The following is a 23,607-nucleotide window of genomic DNA, read 5'->3' on the forward strand; positions in this document are numbered from 1 at the left end:
TTTAAAGGTTGCTTTATTTGTAAAAAAATTTTGATGTGGGATTTTCATCACAGTGAAACTTTAGATGGAAAAAAAATGCATTTAATTTCTTAAGTGTATATTAGGACTGCACTATCAAGACCTTTTAGATCTATATTGTCAGCTCCTCATTCACTAATGTCACTGTCAATGGTGACATTAACTCAGCATTAGGCCTTTTGTTATTTTACCACCGCTGATGCAGTATAATTAATAAAGTGCTCTACTTAGTGTCTCTTATCTTGTTGTAATTTCAGCATTAGAAAAAGATAAAAACCAGTAAAAGATGAGGGTTGTGTTGTTTGCCTGAGTCGTACCTTTCAGCACAGTTGTCCTGGCAACGAAATACAGTCATTTTTTTGTAGTCGAAAAAAGACACTCCTCTCAGGGCTCTTTTCTGAGTGTCATCAACGTAGCAGCCAATGTACTTTGCTGGAAAAGAATCAAATATAAATGCCAGTAAGAAAACGACAGATTTAGCATTCATACATCATTCTAGGACAGATGCACTTTAGATACGGGAAAAGGACATGAAAATGTTTTACAAAAGCATCAGAAGTAAGAAATATCAAACCAACAGTATGTTTTCTTTCTAAGGTTTCACAGTATAAAGACACACAAACTGGGGCAGTCACTTCATTTATTTATGACACACATCTCCTTCTAGTGGCCTGTAGCTGCAGCGGCAGTCATTTGGCTGCATTCCTCAGATGTGTGAATGGGGGCTGGGCTCCAGCGAACCTCTGCAGAGTGAAACGCTGACCCTTACGCAGCTTCTTGCCTTTAATAAAAACAATCTTCTCCAATTTATCTGGTCAGCAGACGAAAGCAAAGGAAGCAGTTGACCATCTGTGCCATACCTCTCTGAGCCTGATAATGTCCAGATGAGGGAAAAGCCCTGCATTAGTTTAATTGTTATGGCATTTAAGCAGCCTGTGGTGAGCTGCTGCAGGCTGTAATCCTCCTACGCTACTATTGTAGAGCTGAAAAATTATCTGTGACGAAGTGCTGATTAAATGCTTTGCATGTTTGGACTCGGAACAACATGAGCACAAAGGGATGATACTTCAGACGCACCTGATTGCACCCTGCTGAGATATGTTTGTGTTTTAAGTATATCGATTCTCTAGGATTCGCCTCTAACTTCACATGGGACATATGTAGCATTCTGCTCTTTTGCAGCATGCAGCACAAAAATCTGCTGAAGGCTGCATCATGAATCACATTATTTCCTAAAATCTGTAGCTCACACCCTGAGAGAAAGACGGGGTTTTGGAGTAAAGAGAGGAACATAACTTCTGGTGTATCGTACGAGTGCTTTCAGGCTGCAAAGTGTGATGAGAGCTGCTGGATGCAAGAGGGACAACAAAAGCTTTGAAGCTATTAATTACTCTATCATCACATTCAGCTGCTGAACCAAACGGAGCATTAGAGAAACAAGGAAGTGAGGGAGGGGCGAGTGCGACTGAGAGCTTCATTGCATCAGATAACCCTAAGCTGCAGTATACACCATAAACATGTTGGTTTTCTCGTCCTTGAGCTGGGAGAGATATTGCTCGGATCTGTTGCAGTTAGAAAAATATTCTTCTTTGATATTCTACTCTGTGTGACACAGCAGGGCAAGTTACTGTGACTCAGAGGGTTTCTAGATGAATAAAGTATTTGCTTTCTTTTCTGGCTTGACCTCCCTCACACTCCCAGATGTTTGAGGCTTTCCCAGGAGTTCAAAATCGGCAGCCTGACTCTTCAACGCTAGTGCAGAAAGAAGACACTTCCAGTGCTGCGAAAAGGTCGTCTTCCAAAGAGATTTCTTCTGTTTTTGCTTTGTTTTTGTTATATTGTTTGAGGCAGTTAAACTTATTTGAATGTCAGACGAAGAAGACCAAAGTAAATACAAAATTTGTTTTTCAAGTCAGAGTTTCATTTATTAAGGGGAAAAAAGCTATCCAAACCAAATTATAAGCTTGTTATATCCCAGGATTTGTATTTATGTGAATAAATTTTGACCTAAGTTATGATTAGACTTAGATTTAAGTCTGGAGTTTGACTAGGGCATTTTTTTTCCCTATTCTTTTTCCAAGTCAATCAGAGTTGGCTCAGAAACCATGTTTTGTTTCATGGTTTTAATTACTTCAAGTTTCTTTCTCTTTAGAACAAGAGCAAAAATACAATGTTATAAGGCTAAGTCATTAGCCTCACCTACAGTCAAGAAATATCAATCATGGCCAAAAGATACAAGTCAAACGCCTTTCTTCACTAAAGAAACACAACTCAAGAGACAGGACAATAAGTTTAGGCAGATAAAAGTAGAGATGCTGTCTTTTGCATCAAAGTCAGTTGAGGCAGTTCGGGTATTTAAACAAGGTGCATTCTGGGTGTTTTTTCCTGAGCATATCTGCAAAGAGACCCTCAGGCAGACCCAAAACATTTTGGAGGGATTACATGTTTCTTCTGGCCTGGGAATCCTTTGGGATCCTCCAGAATGAGCTGCAGAATGCTGCAGAGCAGAGCAATGTCTGTGTTTTGCTCAGCTACCCCTCAGCTTAGGCAGGTGGTAGACTATGATATTTTGGGGGGTTTTTTTCTGAAAGGCTGTGTAAGTTTTCTGCTGGATGTAATGGAACAAATAACTTTGAAAAAGTTTCATGCTGTCTTTTTTTTTTTTTTTTTAATGGCTGCAGGTTATTTGACAGAGTAGAATTTCTGAATCCTACAGAAAATGGAAGAATTACAAGATTATTCCAGCTGTGCATCATTGCATATGCAAAAGAGCGTGTAGCTTGGTTGGTTTGTTTATAGATTGAATTTAATGGGAGTGATAGCTCATTTGTTGACACTCTAAATTCAGTCACTGGAGGACTGAGAGGATTAGATGCATTAATGCATTAATAGATCAAATATATGTATTACTTCTACTTGATCTACAGCAGTAAAACTTGATTTTGTGTTTCAAATAAATGCCAAATATCAGAGAAGTCATCTGCCTGTCTGTCCAGTCGTAAATAAACCACATGGTTAATCATTTCTTTTTTAGTTTTTAGCCTGTGTCCTTCATTTAAGAATCTGTTTTAGAATCTTCTTTCTAAAATTATTGAATTTTGTTTTGATTCATGATAAGGACCATTTAAACTAAAGCAATTTCAAATCATTAAATAATAAAAATGTGCTTTTTTTTTAAATCAAAATTTTCCCTTCCTGCACACTCTCAACATTTACTGATAATAAATTAGGCATGACCCGTCTTGCTGAGGAGTTTTAAATTATTTGTGGAGATTTTAATCGTTTATTCACAATTCTCCAAATAGACATGGATGAAATTCTTACAGTATCAAAATGTTACGTAAAAATGTCAAAGTTTTTCTGTCAAAATATTTAGAGCGTAACAACTTAATCCCAGCTGGTTATTTAGTTATTGGATTTTAAATATTTGTAAAGCTGCTTAATTTATCTTCCTTTTAAGCAAGGATGAAATATCATAACCTTCTTTCGGCCACCTGACTGGCAGTGCACAGCAGCAACAGAGGGGCAGAAAGGCATTACCCACTGTTTTGCACAGCCACAGAACTCTGGCATATAAGTAGTAATAAAGTATATGCTTTTCAAATTATTTAAAGAAATAAAAAACAGCATAGACTTCAAAACCCTAAACTTGACTGAGTGCACAACTGTTGTCAATGTGAACCCTTACCTTGATTGTTGTTTTTGGGTAAGAATGCTAAGAAGACAAATCTGAGGATTCCATATGAAGAGCTATTTTTACTTCAAACATTTTTCCATACAAGCTTAAAGGTGCCAGATCTGAAGGGGAAACATGTCCTCAAAGCAGAAACCTCTGTTGTCACACATCACATCCCATGTGAACTAGGGGTTTACATGTAAACAGGCTGCATAGCAGCCTCCAATAATCCCAGATCAAATTGCAATTCTTGCATGCATGTCCCCATTTAGATGCTGTTGTAGTCTTGTTTGGCTGAATATGTGCCAAAGCAAAGCTACTGCTAAGGACAGAAACTGGGATCCTTGCAAGATTTACCCATAAAAAAAGAAATAAGACAGAGAACTTAACAGTTAACTCACTCTTCACAGGTCTTTCAGAAGACCAAATACTGTTTTCAATTTCAAGCTGTATGGATGCTGCAAAGATTTTTGCAGCATCCGGTTTTGCAATAAGATGAAGTGGGACACTATCTGCATGTGCGCTTGCCAATTCACCCATTATTATGAGTAGGTTTTGCTCTACATCCTTATGACTCTCCCATCGGGTATTGTTCTTGTTTTCTTTGCACACTAAAGTCTAACTTTGGAACACTGCAGATGTTTTTGCACCTGTTTTAAACTTTGTACTCTCCGTATAAGGGAATTCATTGTACCCTGGCATTATATAACTGAATCAGTAATGAGACATTGTAACAGGCAGGTTTTTTTCCTCACCTCTTCCATCTTCTACATCTTTGGCATTGCGTCCTTTAAGAGCTCGATTCCAGCTGCTGGTGTAGTCTCCCCCTCTTCCTGCCATTTTGTAGCCCCCCTGTCCGCTCTTCCTCATCCAACGAGGTCCAAACCTCCGACCGGATCTGCGTGTCTCCTTGAACACCCTGCTCATGATACCAAGCCCCCGAGTGTCTGATGACGAAGCCCGGCCACCCGCCTCTGAAGCCACGACAGAGTCGCGGCCCCCACGGGCACCGGGACCACTGTCCCCGACGAAGCCGGAGTGCAGGAAGACAAGGCTCCCTGCAGTCAGGTAAAGCAGGATGAGGGAGAAGAAGCGGACGGGTTTTCTGCAGAAGTATCGCTGTATCCTCAGGAGAGGCTTGGCCATGCTGGCTCCCTCTGCCTCTCAGATACACTCTCACAGTGAGGAAAACTCATAAAGCAGAGGAATCAATACCAGCTCTCACTCCACTCCCTCCGTACAGACCCACTGGGCATTCAGGGGGGAAAAAAGTCTGTCAAAGTGTCTTAATCTCATAGGAAGGTCATCCAAGCAATCACATGACTCCTCGCTCATGTATGAGCCGCCAGCCTCATGAGGGAGATGCTCTGCATGGGTGCACCGCGCCTCTCTGCAGAATGCTTCCACGTGAGAGTCCAAGTCCGTTCCCACCAGCAGCCTGGCCCTCACAGCCGGCTTACAGGGCCATGGCAATGAAAGGTGAGTGGCTTGCACTGAAAAATGATCTCTCAACGCTGCTTTCACTCCAGCTATCAGCCTCACTGAGATGCCACAGCAGCGGCACTTTCTCCCACGCTGCGTGGAGAGAAGAGGGCTTTATTTACCAGCTGAGCCGAGATCCTGGGCTTTGTGAGGCCAGCTATTTACCAAGACGCTTCGGACAGAAGAGGGTATGACTCACGGTCTGCAGTAAAGATGAACATGCGCACCTGGAGAAACGAGAATAGAGAGACATAAGACGAGAGTTTTGAAGAAAAACTAAACAAACATTAAAATTCAGTAGCTTTACTTTAATAAAATGTTCCTTAGAAACAGAGATGGATTTATCAGGATTTTCATGACAAGGTTTAAAGTCTGACCTGATTGAGTGGGATTATTTTTATTATTCTATAACACGTAAAAAAGAAGAACGTGCAACAGCTTGTTTGATAAAGGTTCTGAATCCATCAAAAAGTTAGTAAGTGAAAGAGTATTTTCTAATTGTGCAGTAAACCATGTCTCTCTCATTAAAGTGCATCAAAGTATTTAGAAAACAGTTGAAATTCTTAGTTCTCATATTGAAACATGCTGTGCATGGGAACATGACGCATGATTATTCATAAAAAAATAATTTAGTATACCACAGCCATAATTAAATAAATGAATAAATATTGCTTCCTTGTAGTTACCAGAAAATGTTTTCTTATTTTTCATTTACACCCAGTTGCTTGAAGAAAATAATTAAAAAGAATGTGCAAATACCATGCATCTAAGATTATAAACATTTCCCTGTTTGAGGTTCAGAGTAATGCTCCATCCTTTGGTAAACAAGGTGAAGCTGCAAGAATCAACAAACAGAATCCTGTGCAGCATTTTAACTAAGGTGAAATCTGAAGACTGTGAGAAAAAAAAAATTTGTTAAAAACATAAATCAGGAAGATTGGATATGAAGGCATCAGAGCCAACGAAAAATATGAAGGTTAGGAATCTGGGTGGCTAAGAAAGCTCATTAAGTAACTAAAATACATGCTCTTCTAGATGGTTGTTTTCTTTTCATATTTCTGTTCAGATTTACTGATAACAGCCTTGTTGTCTCTTGTTCTTTTCCCTCTTTTTTTGTTGACTTTGAAAATCCTCCTTCAAAGGAGTCTCTGTTCTGGGACGGGCTGCGAAGGCTACAATTCGGAGGGGTAACGCAACACTTCACAAGGTCACAGACTTTTCCAGAACACTGGAGAGGAAGCGTCGCAGCCTCAAGGCTTTCTGTCCGCCCTGGGACTAACCTGCACAGTTTTTGTCACCTGAAACCTCAGTGGCACTGCAAACTTTCCCCCCTCTTGGTTTATTGTTACTCTGACTGTCCAGACCTCAAGGACTTCAGTGACCTGCAGCATCAGCATACAAAGACAAGCCTCATTCTGTCTGAAGTGTCAAAAACTTCACTTTCTATGACTGATTGTCTGTTCACTTCAGGATCACATCTTTTTCAAAAATCTTGAAAGAAACACTAAAGGTTTTGTCATAAGAGTTGGGGAGAAAAAAAACTTCAAAAAGGGATCATAGTTGTGAATCAATACAAGTAGCATAAACAAAAACAGTATTTGGATGAAATTGGATGTTTTGTCTAATTATATAATTTCTATAAAACTTGGAAAATTTCTTCACAAGTACACCTTTAATATGAGCACATATTTTTAGTTGGGGGAAATACCATGTTGACACTACTAACAGTTCCAGCTATAGAAATGTAACTTAAGCATATTTTAAAGGATGACTATATATTTTAAAAGTGATCAGTGTCCAACTGAACTTTTACATGTCTATTTTCCTGCAATATAAATATGACACAATCTGGAGGCAATTTCTTTTTGTCACACTTTAAAAAGGAAAAGACAAGAAAACATTCAAGTCAGACAGATGTGTGGTGAGGAAGTGACAACAAGAAAATAACTTTTTTTACATTGGGCAATAATAAAACGGCTAAATGAGCTGGAGTTAAGTAAGCAAGGCTGGACAAGGACGCAGGTTTGTCTTTAATTAAGTTGAACATTATTTAAGTTGAACTTGTTCTCCAAGCGTAATGCTTGAAGAACCACAACAAAGAAATGGTCATCTTAAAACTCATTCATGAAGAACTTGAGCAAATATTTTAGTGTAAAAACATACAACTGCATTAAAATTAATTTATTTTACAGCTTTTTCCACATCTTTATCTTGGATGCTATCAAACATGCTGGAGGGTGCTATAAATTAGAAAATTCACATCAGTATCTGACATGCAAAGCATAAATGGTTTACCAATAAGTTAAAGATGTTCAGTTTAGTTTAGCAAATGCAAATAAAGGAACGTTCAAAGTTGTGAAGCATGTTTTAATCTATGCAAAATTAAAAATGAAAGGATTTCCCAAATATCTTCTTTCCTGAGTTTCTAATATCCATCAGAAAGCTTTGTCACACATTAATTTGCACAATTTGATTGTTTTGTCATTTCCAAAGTCTAGCAGCTGTAAAACATTGAAATGTTGCTCCCATCTTATACTGTAACCATTCTGATCATCCAGTTTTACTTATATATTTAGTTACTATTCATGAAAAAGAAAACATACTTCATATCATCCAGTCGCAAACAATCATGTCCTTATTTCAGAATTGATTCTGTTTGCAAAGGATATGTTTAGCTATAAATATGACATTGAAACAAATAAATTAACTATATTTCGAACATGTGCAGCATCCGAATCCTCCAAGACAAGGTTGGTTTTTGGGAAATGTGTGTAAGTGACTGTTATGTCTGCTGCAGGTAAAGAGCTGTGACGTGATGCTCTGAAAACACAACAGATGGCTTTATGAGCGTGAACAGATGGAGAAAATGTGCAGGTGATACCTAACAACTGTGCCACTCATGAATCCATCAGGGCCCCCTGCAGGTTAATTACTGGTGTAAATAATTCACATCTCTCCTTAGTTAGGAAAGTGAAACTGAGCTCAGTTCAGTTAATGACAGAAATGAAACCAGGCACAGACTGTAAGTCATTAAAAATATAGTGGATATCTAGAGCAAGAGAGAAACCCAGAGAAGCATTACTTGAATTAATCAATTTTTTTCTCCAAATTTGTTAAAGGGTAAATTTATCTTAGAGCCCTCAAAATCTCAAAGATCTTGAAGAAATGGAACATGAATAAATGGAAAGTGTTTTAAAATGAATGAAATGATTTAAGACACTTTTGGAGCAAACCTCTTTAAAGCAGAAAGGTAGTGCCATCTATGAAGGATGATGCCATGCAACAGCAAAATAAGCTGACAATGCACTATTTTCTTAACAAAAAACAAAAACAAAATAACTTTCTAATGGGGATATACAGCTCAGGAAGAAATGAAGAGACCACTTAAAATGATCAGTTCTCCGATTTTGCTTCTTTTTGTAAGTATATGTTTGAGTTAAATGAACATTGTTTTATTACTCTATGAACTATTGACAACATGTTTGTGAAAGCAAAAGTTTTGTATTTATTGCACAAAATGAGAAATGGTTAAAATAACAAAAAAGATGCCTCAAATAATGCAAAGAAAACCAGTTCATATTAATTTAGAAATAACAATACTAATGTTTTAACTCAAGACGAGTTCAGAAATCAATATTTGAAGGAATAACCAGGAGGTTTTCAGTGAGTGGTTTCTTATGTATCAAGAAGCAGATGTAGCTATAGCAGAAGCGATGCAGTAAGTACTTTACCAGTTGACCTTTGATGCAATAAAAGAGGGTCATTTCAAACATTTTTCTGCTCCATCTTTATAAAACTATTGAAATCTTGGCTGCAGGTGAAGAAATCAGCCAAAGCTGGAGAAAAACAACACAATTGTGGAGGGAGTTAGCAGGCAGACCGTTGATAAGACTACAAGTGTTTGTATTTTTTTTTTATTATTACTATTTTATTTGTCCTTTGTCAGTAAAAAAAACTGAAAAAACCCACCTGCAGTCAATAATTAACTCCATAATCGCTCCTTTCAGATGATCCTCCAGCATGCCTACTCATGATAATTAATTACATAATTAATGATTTCTTTGTGTGGCTTTGCCAAATGATAGACAGAATGTGTATCTTAACTTCCTTTCCACATGCACAGCATTAGTTGAAGAGACATTAAGTGAATCACTAATAGTAAACAATAAATTATCATTTGATAAAAAAATAAGACTTCCAACTGCTTTTATTATGCTCAAACATGATTTTACCCTAGTATTTCAGTGACACATTTGAATGAAAAGAAGGGAGGCAAAAATTCATCATTTTGTTCTTCTACAACTACTCTATTCTGAAAGCTAAAACTCAAAGGTCAAACAGAAAATTAAATGTGGCAGAATTAAAACAGAAGTTGTCACAAAGTTTTGTTTCTGTAGGAGTCAAGATGAGCTCATTTAGCTCTCCATTAATTCACAGTCATTCTTAATGAACCAGCAAAAAGCCAACAAGAGCAGGTTTACAACAGGAAATGTGAAATTTATTTTTTGAGGAGCAGACATGGCGAGCTCTCCTTATGCTGCAGGCAAATGACTCTGCAGGTCAGATCTATAAATATTCTTTACATCTGCCCCAAGCATCAATTGAAGAGGAGTAACCAGAACAGACATGCAACTGCCTTGCAGTGTTTTCAGAGACGAGTTGAAGCCAGAGCAGAATAGACGTTTTTGTTTTGTTTTTTTTCATTTTGCATAACATGTTAAAAGCCATTAAAAAAAAAAAGCATCTGCAAGGGGTTTTGTCTGATATCAATTTCATAAATGACTGTTATCACAAACCAACGAGCTCTGAACTGACAATTTTAGCGTTTCATGTGTTGAATGCACGACTAAACCATATCAAAGATTAATTCCTGCTACTTTTTTCTGTAGACATAATCAATTTCTATTCCCTTATCTCTCGCTTTGCACAAACTATTCCTTTCGCTAAACAATAGGAGAGGCATTCTAACAGCTAGGTCCCCCTCAGCAGCTCACACCAGTTGAAGTAAATTAACTGCGATATCCTCTGAAAGCTGAAAATTACTTTTCTTGCTGCATTTTCACAGCTGTTAGAAAAACAAAGGAAATCAAGGGTGTGACAAAAACGCCAGCGAGGTTGCTTGTTGTCAGCTGTTAGGGAGATACTTTGTCCGTCACCAACAATAAGCTTTGAGACACCGCTGTACAGGAAACACTATCACCAGAGGCAGGAAGACAAGGTCATCGAGAGCTCCTGTTCCAGGATTACTGGGGAAGGAAACTGTTTAAGTTTTGTCTCCTATCTTCTTCTATATCTCCCTGTTTGCACAAAGAAAAGCTGCACCCTAGAACAGATCTGCATGGTGTGACGTCTCCTGCACGTCAGCAGCAGGAGGGTCAACAGCATTAGCAGCCGCAGGCCCGACCCTTCCCTCACCCTCAGGCCCGACTTTCTGCTCTCCTCACATGCTTGGCCAGTCGGTGCATACAAGCCATGTTTGTGAAAATCAAATCAAACTCCAGCTTTCATTTCAGCCCCAGTGAGAAAGCCTTTATTTACAGCAATATTTTTCCCAATTCAGCTGCCTCATAACGTTGGAGTCGTATCACAAAGCAAAGAGAAAGCACAGGAAAGCAGTCAACGGGATGCTGAGAGTTTCCTCCGGAGAAGCTTTGCTTTCCATATGTCAGCATAAGAATGCAATGTAAAAAAAGATACTGATGCTTTCTCTTTTCGTTGCATGGTCTAGGGAAGGCTGAAGATAACATGTTGAAGTGAGACAGCTTGAACAAGCCTCTGGGTAGATGCCAAAGTTTTGTGGCTGTGCAGAACAGATTAAAGTGGGTGGATCAGTGCAGAGGGCAACTCTCAGAAGTGCATGACCCTGAAAGGCTGGAGTGGTTGCTTTCAGTAAAACATGGTCACTCTGCCAAACATTCCTCTGTCTCTAGTGTTTGGCAGAAGCTTCCAAGGTGTGTGCTGCAGTTTTGCCTCCTATTTAACTATTTAACCTGAAGTATTTGTGCAAAACCAGCAAGATAATTACTGCTTCAGCTGCAGACAGAATCCATGTCTCTCCCGACACCTCTTCTACTTTCTTTGTTACAAAGTTACTAAGGATAGTGTACCACTAAGTGCACTGGGCTTATCACATGGTGGTGATTAGTTTGTTTTCTGCTGCTGAAAACAGATGAAAGTTTGACTTTTTGTTTGTCATCTTGGTCAAGTATATGACCTTTTTACTTTTAACATGTTACAAGAACAATTTAGGGCAAAGTTGTGAAGTGAAGTGGATACATAGGTTTTCACATTTAAAAATAAAATCTGAAAAGTGTGGTATGCACTGCTCCTTTTGCTCTGTTTCCCCTAAAGCAGTGCAATCAAATCCCTCACAAGTTACAAAATATTATATATGCATAGAGAACATTAGTGAACGAAAATCTACACAAAGACCAAGGAACACAGGAGACATGTCAGGGATAAAATTACGGAGATCTCACAGTGCACTGTTCACTCCATCATCCAAAAGTCAAAGGAGTATGGCACAATTACAAAGCCACCAAAATGAAGCCATCAATCTAAACTAGCTGAACTAGCAGACATTAACAAGAGAGGATGTTTGTTTTAACTCTGGAGCAGCTGCAGGGGTCCACAGTCTCATTTGCAGTTTGCCAAAAGTCACCCAGAGGATCCATGAAACATGGCAGAGGATGTTCTGGTCAGGTGGGAACAAAATATGAACACATTTAAATCTTGTGAGCAGATGCAAAACTCTTAATATTTGGTGCATCTTAACCTGCTGCATCGACCCTGGGCAAAAGTCTGCGAACATTTGAAGATGACAGAGACACAACCGAGCTGCAGCTGCAGTTGCAGAGAACGGTGGTTTCACAAGGAGCTGACTCAGGGAGGCTGAATCCAATGTCCACATTTTTCTAATTTATATAAAATTCTGAAAATAATAAATGATATTCTTCCCACTTCACGAAAACGTACAACTTTGTGATAGTCAAGCACATCAAACTCCCATAAAACGCACTAAAATGTGCAACAATAACTAAATGTGGAAAGGTATAAGGGTGTGAATACTTTTGCATGACACGTTACTTGTTTCACATATGGATCCTATTGAAAACTTTGTCCTGACATTACTGCAGAGGAAGTGCGCAGTAATTTAACTTGAGAGGTCGTGCGCCATGTCTCCATATTCATTAACCTCTCATAAGTGACTTACTGAAAGGTTAATGTTAGACATTAATCCCAAAGTCTTCATAAATTCTTACTTTTGTTGAACTCAATGTCAGATGGGTTCACAAAGGTCAATCAAAACCAGATATTTCTCTATGTATTCATCCATATGACAGATTTTAAATCATCCGTGGTGAACTTTAAATCTAAATTAGTAGAACTGCATTTTATTCCAATATGCTATGGTTGCTTTTTCTATAGCAGTGGAAAGGAGCTGCAGTAGCAAAAGATTATCCAAGGAAGCAACATCATGGAATAGACATTAAAGGAAGAAGACATATACATCTAGTCAAGCTTCAATTATCTCCAGTGGTTCACAACCACATGACCAGAAGGTTCATGTAATTACAATCAATAACAAATTGAAGAGAGAGACATTATATAAAGAAAACACGGACTAAAATATTCTTACAACCAAATCACACATGAGCAAGCAGATTAAAACAGATTCAGTGGGTTTGTTTTCCACAAGTGCTGCAGGTAAAACATTTGGAGTAATATAAAAAAGAAAACCATTATTTTTACCTAAGCTTTGATTTTTTCCAAATTTATTGTAGATATAGCAATATCCCAACAACAGAAACAAATTAATTGAAAAGAATGCTAATTTATTTATTATGGTTTATGTTATATAATTTAGGATACTCTTACACAATCTTCACACTGGAATAACTCACCATGACCTTCAATTAAGTCAAATTGCAGTTATATATTATGTTTTGAATTTTAACCGCCAACTGCAACCTATGTGCAATCTGGAGATGTGTGTGTTTCATCTCCGCTGAAAGCCCTATTCCACTGTAAGTCAAATGTATACCTGTCTGTAGATGCAAGAGGCCTTGTCATAGCATTGCATTTATTGCTTTATGTTTTGTGTCACAGCTGCACAGTGAGATCGCTTCCATTACAACCAAAGCAGTGCAGAGAACATAGCAGCTTCTCTCCCAAGAGCGTAGCACTTAATTAGTCAGAGCGATGCCAATATGCTGTACAGCCTAAACAGGTTGTAGCCTTGACACGAGGAGAGGGTGGTTCTTCCTTCAAAATCTGATGATCAATGTGCAGCGGTGCATTTCATGCAGCACAATGAAAAGGAACCAGCACCATCTCAGGACAGAAATATTTTGTATGTTTGAAATAGTTAGGGAGGATCCTGTGTTCTTAAATCACTGCAAAAGACACGCCATGGTGTGGTCTTATAGTCTGGTGTTAAGGGAGCTTTGGTAACAGCAGGGAAACTTGACAGAGTAATTAAAAAGTAAGAGGTGTGACTCTGCAGAACAAGCAGTAATTTACTAGACGAGGGGGTTGGTGGTTTGATCCCTGATTTCCACAGTTCCCATGCTGGAGAAACCAATAAACCCCACGCAAGCTGCAGTCTGTTCAAAGAGCATGTATGAGAGAGATAAAGCACCAAATAGGCTCAGAAATGTGTATACTTTGGAAAAGCTTGAAGCTTGCAGCACAAAACTAGGAAAGTGCTGGATAAATGCAGCCCTTTCACAGTTTAAGTGGGGCTTCTGTACAAAACGTTCAAGCCATCAGTTTCTGCAGAGCGGCTGTAGTAAACCAACTTTTTATCAGAAAAGGTTTTAGATCTCATTCGAAAAGAGGTTTCCATGGATTATGCCCGTCTGTTAAATCGTTATGCATCTGCATTTGTTTGTTGGCATTTTTTTCTCCATTGCACAGTACAAAATAGGCCTTCTCTGAAGAGAGTGATGTGCACCATCTGCTGAAAATCCTCTTCCCATTATCATTCCATGGGGCATTAGGAAGTTTGTGCGACTTAATGGAGGAGAGTTTTTGGTCTCAGCATAGCAGGAACAAAGCTCGTTGTAATCCTGATAATTCTGAATTCTGCATTAAACTCATGATGACCTTTTCTTTCAATGAGAGGCGGTAAATTAAAGTGTCTAAAAATAATATAATCCTCATCGTTGACAATAGCACAGTTGTGTAAACGCCCCGGTGTTGTAAAATGAGCAATCATGAACTTTCCTGCAACGTTCCGAAGAAAACAGTCAATCAACGGGGACCAGCTAAAGTTGGACAAATCATGTAGTTTATCTGTAGATCATAAAAAAAGATCTGACAATTTCTGAGAAGAAAAACGCAGAAACTTTGATAGCTAGGGTTGTGATGCCCAGAGAAACGGACATCCAGACACTAATGATGTGCCAAAAAGCTACGAACCAAATGAAACAACCCAGATTCCCACAGTGTGTTTCTGATGTCTGAGAGTGGCTGCCACACCCATGATCCCAGCGGGCCGCGTGGATGGATATTTCAAGAACAATCACTTCAATCGGTCTTCTCTAATGGCTTCATAAAAGAAGTAATTATTCTGCAGCAGTGAGGCGCTGTCAGCGGGAGATCAAATGATGTCCTTTTCTATCCAAGCTTAACAAAGCTCATCATTCAGAGTCTTTCAGCGTGTCTGTTTTCCCTTCTTCAAAGAGGAAAAGAGATTCTCTTCTTACACCTCAACTAAGCAAAGATGATCTTGCTGCTTTGATTAAAAGTGAAATCTGTAAGATTTCATTTTTCTGTGGTGAATCTCAATCTTTCTGCTTGAATAGACCTACGAGAGGATTGCAGATGCTTTCAGCAAATGTTTAATTTGTGGGAAAGAAAAAATGAATAGAGTTGGGGGAGAGAATCAAAGCTGTCTGGGAAATTTTCACAATTTTCAAATAGTTAATCCACAATTACCATGACACTGTTAACGTCTGACATCTTAAAAGTATGATTTTGTTAATATGATTTAATGAGTTAAAGCAAAACTTTTTCCATGCTGCAAAGCAAACATATTCTCTCAGTAGCTCTGAGTGGGTGTTAAGCTTTTAATAAACTCCAAATGCAATATATATATATATATATATATATAGATATATATATATATATATATATATATATATATATATATATAAGTACTCATGTAATTCCACTTATTATTAAATATTTATGTAACTCTGTTTTATTGGTTATTCAATCTATAACATCAACACAATACCAAATGATAGATCCTCCTTTCTTTTCCAATAATGTTTCAAGAGGTAATGCAATTAAAGTGTTATGTTCGCTACTGATCTTAACATTTGTTAAGATTAGTAGAGTGACCAGGAAATATTAAAAGTTTATGTAAGGTGTAATAAAACTGCTTGAGGATTTTAGATTGTGATGCATGAATGTGATTCATCCTGGTGAATGAATAAATGAAAAGGGGGGATTCACATGTCAGTGCAGCCCGTCCAACGAACAAAGCAAGCGAATGGGCAGACAGGTGCCTGAGGCTGCAGCCCTGGAAGGCGCCGCCGCGCTTTGGTTAGATGAGAACAACATTAGGATAGATGAGAAAAAAAAAAAATCATATCTCACACTGTGTCCTATTAGACACAGAGCAGGGGGTTGCAAAACACCTCTGCACATTAAAGCAACATAGGGATGGGAGGCCAGAGAAGGCGGAGCATCTCCTTTCACTGAGACCAGGAGGAATTGCTGAGCACCAATACAGAGCAGCACATTCTTATTTTAGATCATAAGAATTAATCTTGACAATAAAAAAGCCAAATCTTTGATAATGGTAGCAGTTTCTGGATGAGATCATGTAGATGGAGGCATCGCCTGGAAAAGTCTGTTCTTCTAGTTGGAACACAGCAAGTAGGTAACTTCATGATAACTTCATATATCATGATATATGAAGACCAGGTTTAGGATTTCCAAACTGTTTTTCTTATTGTTTTTTTCTTTATATAAAAGGCGACATGGACAGAGATGGGAGTCATTCCACACATCCCACCCCCACCTGCTGCTACTGCACATTTTAGTTTCTCTTAAACTTTCTCACAAGAAAGACAAGCATGCATGGAAACTGAAGAGCCACAACTCTCTTATAAAAGCAACACTGTTTTGAAAGTATAGGATACAAGCTAATAGTAGCATGTCTGATAGCTGCAGGTTCAACCTGCATGTTCAACTCGATTCATTAAGCAGCTAATATCAGCTCATTATACTCCCAGTTTTATTCTGCATAAGAAGCACTTTAAATTAAACACTACAGATGAATTTCAGTATATAATTAATTGGTAGTCTTGCTTTAGTCCTTCATCCCTGCGCGCATCTGTCAACAAAAAAATTGCAGTTAGACACAGGCCAATCAGCTGCACAAAAATGTACTGAGGTTTCTAAGAACTGGGGTTTCAGCGACTAAAATGCTCAGCTATGATTCAGGTTATCAACCAAAACCGACGCGGTGATAGTGATTGTTTAACTTGTCTACATGATACCTCAGTACCAAATAAAACACATTTTGTGCCTATATCGCACCAAACACGCCAGACGTTGTATTGACTCCCATCCAACCCATAGCGTCTACTTTCTATCAAAAGAAGAAATGTCAGTCTTTGTTTGTATTTACAAGTCTCTGAGTGGCTTGTGGCTCTGAGTCGCTTGCCATTCTCCCAATCTGTTGCTCCAGGTGTCAGAATAAAATCAGGACTCTAATGACTTAGCGTTGCTTCTAGTGGGGAAGAAACATGCTGGTCAAATTAAAAGATAAATTTATAGCTAAATTTGCCAGGGGTTTCCAATTTTGTAGTGATTTGATCAGTCACATGGGACCCAGAAAGGACAAGAGGTTCCCAACCAGGTTCTATTTGGTCAACCAATGTTGGCCCCATACAAGGAGACCGCTTTAGGGTCCAGGCCCATTTAGCACCAGTCCAGCCTGAAAAGAGTCCAGTTTACTGGATGAAGCATGTTTACTGGGTGAAGCATTTTACGTCACAGTAAGCCAGGCTTAAAACAATAAAAGCCTTCTCACAAAGTTATGTAACCAGAAATCTAAAATTCCACAATGTCTCTCCTTAGGTGACAATTTGCTAGTTATTGGCAAAAACCATGACATGTTTATGACTATAAACAAGTAGTATAATAAAACTGGCTTTAAATAAGAGTGATAAGAATATCCAACAATGGTTTCTGATCATTTAAAAAATTACCACTCTGAAGATAAATTAATAAATTGTGAGATCAAAACCAAACAATTCTTTGTCCACGACAAAGAACAGTGACACTGGAAATAAGAACAGGGGTGCTAAAACACCTGTTTCACATGTTGTCGTGTTGGTGGCACCTTTTGTCACCTTTTGACCATATCCTTGTGAATTGCTGAGGTTCGTCTGATCATTGGGCAGAGAAAGAACAGAAAGCTGGTCGAGTGCTTTGGAGTTCGGTGAGCAGACATCACAGACCCTTTCGCTGTTCGGGATGGATTCAAGTTCCAGTGTCAACAAGCGCCCACTTTGCTAAAGTGTCCTTCAGCAAGAATCCTCCAGCTCTGTTGTTCACAAGTCCTCCACTTAAACCTCCCTCAGCAAGAGAAAAATGACAGGGATGATTAGAGTTTATTCTCTAAGAAATACAAGCCACTGTACACTATTTATGACTATTTTTTTGGTTTTCATTACTAAAAAAGGCAAGGATATTTATGTATTCCTCCTAAAGCATATAAAGCATCATTTGAAGTGGTAAATATTGACATAATTACCCTTTTTCTAAAGAGCCGTTTCCAAGAATATGCAGTGTGGTCTATGAGATGAATCTTGTTGAACGTAGGGAATTACAGGCTGAGGGCTCTGAGTACCTGGTATTTTTATGTGTAAGTGATGATGTTCTTAATTTTTTGCGGGTAAATTTAGGTCGTACAACTACATGAACACTTGACATAAGCTTTAAATATCCTTGAACTTTTTTCCATTATCAAATGTGACAGTAACAAACATCGTCACGCAAGACCGGTATTCCACAGTGCTGAGCCGAACTGAAGCAGATTGCAAAGCTCCTCTCTGCTTGGTGGTGCACACAGCTCAGCTCGTTGCACTCTGGTCAGTTGATACTCGAAGAGCCAAAGGAGACAAGATACCTATCTAACCGGTCTGGACTGAGCAGAAAGCAGCTGGCCAGTGAGGAAACAGAGCTTCTTCGTAAGTACCACACCGGCCTCAGGATCCCAGCAACTTATCATTTTCTCGCCCTTGTCTTCTTTTGTCTCTATTATCTCACCATAACAGGTTTTGGGTTTTTTTTTTCCTGGAACAAGAAAGAAAAATACAGCTTTCCACATAAAACGTCAAGATTAACTACTTGCTATATTGAAATCTATTGTGGCATGCATTTATATTCAACACAAGAGATTCACAACTGAGCTGGGAGGATGAGTTGACAACCATTAGTCAAGCTCTCTGTAAATCTGGTCTTTAAAGAAAAATGGAAAAAAATAAATTAAGTCTTAAATTAAAAGTATTACAGTACATGTCAAAGTCAAACTAATCATTTCAATTTTCTGCATCAGTAACTGTTTTGTTTGTAAATTTTTATTAATAAACAGAGCTTAAAAAATATTAATCCAGGTTTCTCTGTTAATTAATTTTCTCTGCCAAAGGAAATCAAAAGCAAAACGATGTTTTTTTATTTTTAGCTGTTACTTAAATATTGCTAAATACAGTTCAGGGACAACATATGGTTTCACTGACTCACATCTGATCCATTAACCACAGCATAGAAAAATATTTTTTTTCCTAAGAGTATGCGCTCTGTTTTGCTTCAACCACCTACACATATAACCCACAGCAGCATCTCAACTATTTCACACTCATGCTGCCTGGACCGTTTCTGTCGAACTAAAATATGTGGTAGATTAAATGAAAGTAGCAGAAAGACTTTGCTCACTAAGTATCATCTTAATAATTCTAGTCTATCTAGATGACCCTACCCCAAATGTCTTTTTTTATTGAGCTGTGCAGCATGTTTGTGATAATGATCTAGAAGCATCCATCTCAGAAACATGACGTGTGCTCTTATTACAGGATGCTCTGTAGGCGTGAATTGCAAAATGCGTGGCGAACTATGAACCTCGTCTGCATGACGCAAATCTGTGTAAAGGTCGAGGAGCACCACAGGCCGCCTGTCAAAATATCCTTTCCAATTAAGAAGAGACATTGTTAGAGGCCTCCTTGCTCACATGTCATGTTTCCACTCAGATATTCTTGGTGGAAACAAGTTGTTGACCCTGAGTCTTAAAATATCTAAACAATGACTAAGCTGGTTGTTCGCTGACCATAAATAAAAATGGTCATCTAATAACTTTAAAAAGGTTAAGAATTAATAACTTGCATCAATAAGGGTTAAAATATACAGTTTTAGGAGGAAAGGTATGAATGCAGAAATTCCCTGACAGTTGTATGTGTATCGCTGCTTGGAAGTTAAACGTACATTAGTGATGGATAAACATAACAATGCTAAATATCAGAATCAGGTCATGTGTTATCTGTAGCATAAAAAGAGACACTAACTGTAGCTCTTTGAAAAACTGGGAGAATATAAAAATCTTTGGGAAACTTTAGGATACCCTATTGGCTTTGATTTCCCCCAGAATTGTCTGTAACATGGGTTGTGTGTAATAAAATACCATTTTGTTCATCAAAGAATGCGTACCTGTCTTTTGCAGAGGCATATTTATGGACCAACAATGTACTTTGAATACACTTCAGTAATATAATGTGTCGGGAAAATAAAAACCCTGATCCAGATTCCCCTCCTCGTGTCACGTTTCTGAATTTATTTCAGCATGTTGCTATATTGAACTACAGAGTATAGTTCATGGTTTGTGTTACAGACCATAACAAAACCCATTCAATGGATGGTTTTACACAAAGCTACTCTTTTCATCATTTCTAGTTTGTCACTTTACTTCATTCTGAGCTTACTTTATTTTTATTTATGCTCTTGTTTGAGCCAGTCAGGTACTGCAGGTGGTTCTTCAAATCTCATCCTCATTAGGTATGTCTCTGTCAGTGTCTTAAACCCGGCTTCCACCTAATCTCTGTTACTTTGCATCACCTGAACAGTCTCATTAGAAGTGTCGACCACCTGCAGACGCAGCCAACTGAAACTCCAGGAGCTTTTCTCTTTTCTTTGTTCAAGTCACTGTGTCGCTTCTGATCAGTTAGCTTCATTAGGAAAAGAAATATAACTTATGCTCTAAGTGTGAAAGTATTCATACTTCTTGAACTTTTCTGTAAGCTTCAATATATTTTTTCAGGATTTTTTTTCAGACAAACACTAAGTAGTAACTCACTGTTTGGTGCAAGGGCGCCGTATAGGGAAGAAAGGTTCTGACAATTCCAAGGGCCACTGACTAACAAAGAGCCCTCCACAAAAAAAATTTTCATTGAAATTTTTAAAAAATGGGGCCCTGTCAATTACAAAATTAATTATATTGTGTTTCCTAAAATTGTTTTTAGCAGTTACCCCTCCCAGACCAAAGAGCAACCTACTTGCATACTGTATGTGGACTGCTGCATGTAAAATTCATGAGCAGTAAATATTGTGCTAGTATCAGTATTTTTTTTTTTTATTCCCCACCAGGGGGTCGTTTTGTGGGCTCTAGTGTCCCTTATATGACAGTAGGCTGACAGGGAATGGGGGGGGGGGAGAGAGACATTAAAATTTTTGGTCATGGGGCCCAAGATTCCTGGCAGCGCCTCTGGTTTGGTGTGATGAAAAACAATCGAATAGTTTATTTATGATAAACATCTCAAGTGAAGAGTCAAGTGAGGTATGAATTTCTATCCTGTTCCCTTTACTGTTATTCCCTTAAATAAAATTAATTGCATTCAGAAGTCACCCAATTAGTATAATTCTGTTTAGTGAATGCCTCATATCACACTGTTGAACAAACAGCATAGAGACCAAGGAAAGCAGCAGGGAGAAAGCTTGAAGGAGATTTAGTTTTAAAGCAATATTCCAAGTTTTGAAAATCTCAAAGAGCATCATTCAATCCATCATTCAAAGAAAACGACAACTGTGAAATTACAAAAAAAACAGTCATCCAGTCAAATTGACAATCTTGGCAAAGAAAACATTTGTCAGAGAAGTACCCAAGAGACCCATGGTAACTCTCTTTAATTCAAACACTGACCAGCCCATCTCCATAGTGAAAAACTAGTGGGGGCAGCTTCATGCTGTGGGGGGCTTTTCTTCAGCAGTGAGAGGGAAGCTAATTAGAGAATACTAAAAGATGGATGGAGATGAATGCATGAAACTGGAAGAAAAACCTTTAGAGGCTGGACTGGAGTGAAGTTTCACCAACCAGCAGGATAACAGCCTTAAACCTACAATTAAAGCTAAAATGCAATAATCTACAGGAAAACATACTCGTGTGTTAGCTTAGCTTAGCACAATTACATTCTCTGTTGGAAAATCTTTGACAAGAACAGCAAATTAATATTCACAGATGAACTTCATCCCATCTGAGAGTGTAAAAAGTGCAGCACAGCTGTGTTGTCCTGTATTTATCTCTCTATATATATTTGCAAAGGAGGTAGAAATATTCTGCTGCTCCGTATTTCAACAGACTGTTGACATCAAAAGCATCCCACACTTTTTAGAGTTGAAAAAACTTTGTGTTGGTCTGTAACAAATCAATCCCAAAGACACGTTGTGACTGTAACATGGCAAAATATAAAAAGAACTGAGCACAAGCTTGTAATGCACTAGATATGAATGCAGTTTCTTTCATCCCTGCACCTGAAATACAGGGAAAAAACCCCAAAAAGAAACGTGACAGTAAAACATACATTCAAAATCAATAACATATCTTTATTTCTAGTTCTACAAATCTAAGAATCTTGAGCTAGAAAACTGAATTGCTCTAAAAATATCTGAGAAAATTGAGAAAGGGTAATCTCTAATGCAAAGGTTACGTGAACTGAATGTGTGCATTGGAAAAGCCCTGTGTTATGTAGCTAAGAATGCCTGTGTGTGATGTCTGTCTGCAGGAGCAGAAATGGGCAATGTATCTAGGGATTCAGGCTCTCTGACAGCTGCCTGCTTTCGGCTTGCAGGAATGAGAGCGCCTCAGAGCTACCGCCTCTCCAAAGATGAATAAAATATGACAAGCACACAGAGTAGTGCTTCGCTGTTGCTCTGATGCAACATGGAACAACACCTCCAACGCTAAGGAAGAAGGAGGAGGGCTGCTCGTGCTTCCATCTGGGTGTGTGAGAGCAAAATCTAAGAAATATCAGTAAGATAAAACATAAGATTATCTTAACTTTCTTGAAAAAACATGCACACTGTGACACATTGCTGCATCTATCTCTTGGTCATATCTTCAGCTTGCCAAGTGTAGGTTTGACATTTCTGCCCTCTGAAACTTAAAAAGCACTTATACCATATAAATTTTGTCTTCCCACAGAAAAACCTGGTGGGTTCTGGCCAATCAGCCTTGACTCACTAGGGCAATCAGTAAGTGCTGAAATTTTAGAAGCTGTGAACGGTGCAAATGAAAATACCTCACAGCTCCGATGTCACTGTAGGAGTTGTGCCTAAACACACAACTGGGAAACCTGCGAGTTTAAGATTAATTCAAGTACTCTGAGGTTGAGAGTAAACCAAAAATGATCACCATGTTTTTTTGAGGAGAGTGCTCAGCAGTAGCGCAGCAATGATTAACCCTGCGGTGCTACATGCAATTACTGCTGTTGTTGTCTACAACTGCAGAGGGAGCAACTTTTTATATAACATAAATAAATATTCATTCAAATGCCTGCTTAGGATTAGGCTGATAAATGGACGATTAATGTGGCTGCAAGCAGCTACAAAGGGGCAATCAGCACCTTCCTGAGGCAGAGTTGCAATGTCAACGTGATTTAATCATGTTAAAGGTTTGGATAAAGCAATGAGAATAAAAGCATGTGGCTTAATAAAGCTCCCGAGTGGTCAAATGACCCAAAGGTGTTGAGGAAACCTGAGATTGTAAAAAGCTGGTCTGCAGCCAGTTGTGATTAAATGTGGAGTCGACATGAAAGTGCTTTGAAAGTAGAACATACTTGATGACCTTGTGAATATTTTTGTTGGAGAATTTCTTTTTTTTTTTTTTTTTTTTTTACCCCATTTTCAAAGAATCTGCATTGCTTTTTACACATTCACTTCGCCTTTCTCTTCTCCAAACAGGCCTGTGGCTTCAAAAAGCCTAAGACGACAGAAAATTGAAAAGTCAATGGGTAATATCGCAGCAGCAGTAACAGAGCTATTATTTTCAGTCTCAGGTAAAAATGCACGAAACAATCACTGAGAGGCTATTGTGGTTAAGATGGAAAGAAAAGAACAAATTTGGTATTTTTTTGCATTTAATGAGA

The 23,607-nt window shown here is 38.4% G+C and overlaps 1 protein-coding gene across 1 annotated transcript in view; it reads right to left on the reverse strand.

Moving 5' to 3' along the window:
• Positions 1 to 23,607, reverse strand: part of wscd2 (WSC domain containing 2) — a 50,550-nt gene that overhangs the window by 17,318 nt on the left and 9,625 nt on the right. Inside the window, exons 2-3 of the mRNA XM_044111442.1 lie at positions 4,450 to 5,403; positions 336 to 450 (exon numbers count right to left, since the gene is read on the reverse strand). Coding sequence (XP_043967377.1) covers positions 336 to 450; positions 4,450 to 4,840 — 506 coding nt within the window. The 5' untranslated portion in view covers positions 4,841 to 5,403. The remainder of the gene's footprint in view (positions 1 to 335; positions 451 to 4,449; positions 5,404 to 23,607) is intronic.

Source organism: Gambusia affinis, linkage group LG03 (genome assembly GCF_019740435.1).
Source record: "Gambusia affinis linkage group LG03, SWU_Gaff_1.0, whole genome shotgun sequence".
Lineage (NCBI taxonomy): Eukaryota > Metazoa > Chordata > Actinopteri > Cyprinodontiformes > Poeciliidae > Gambusia > Gambusia affinis.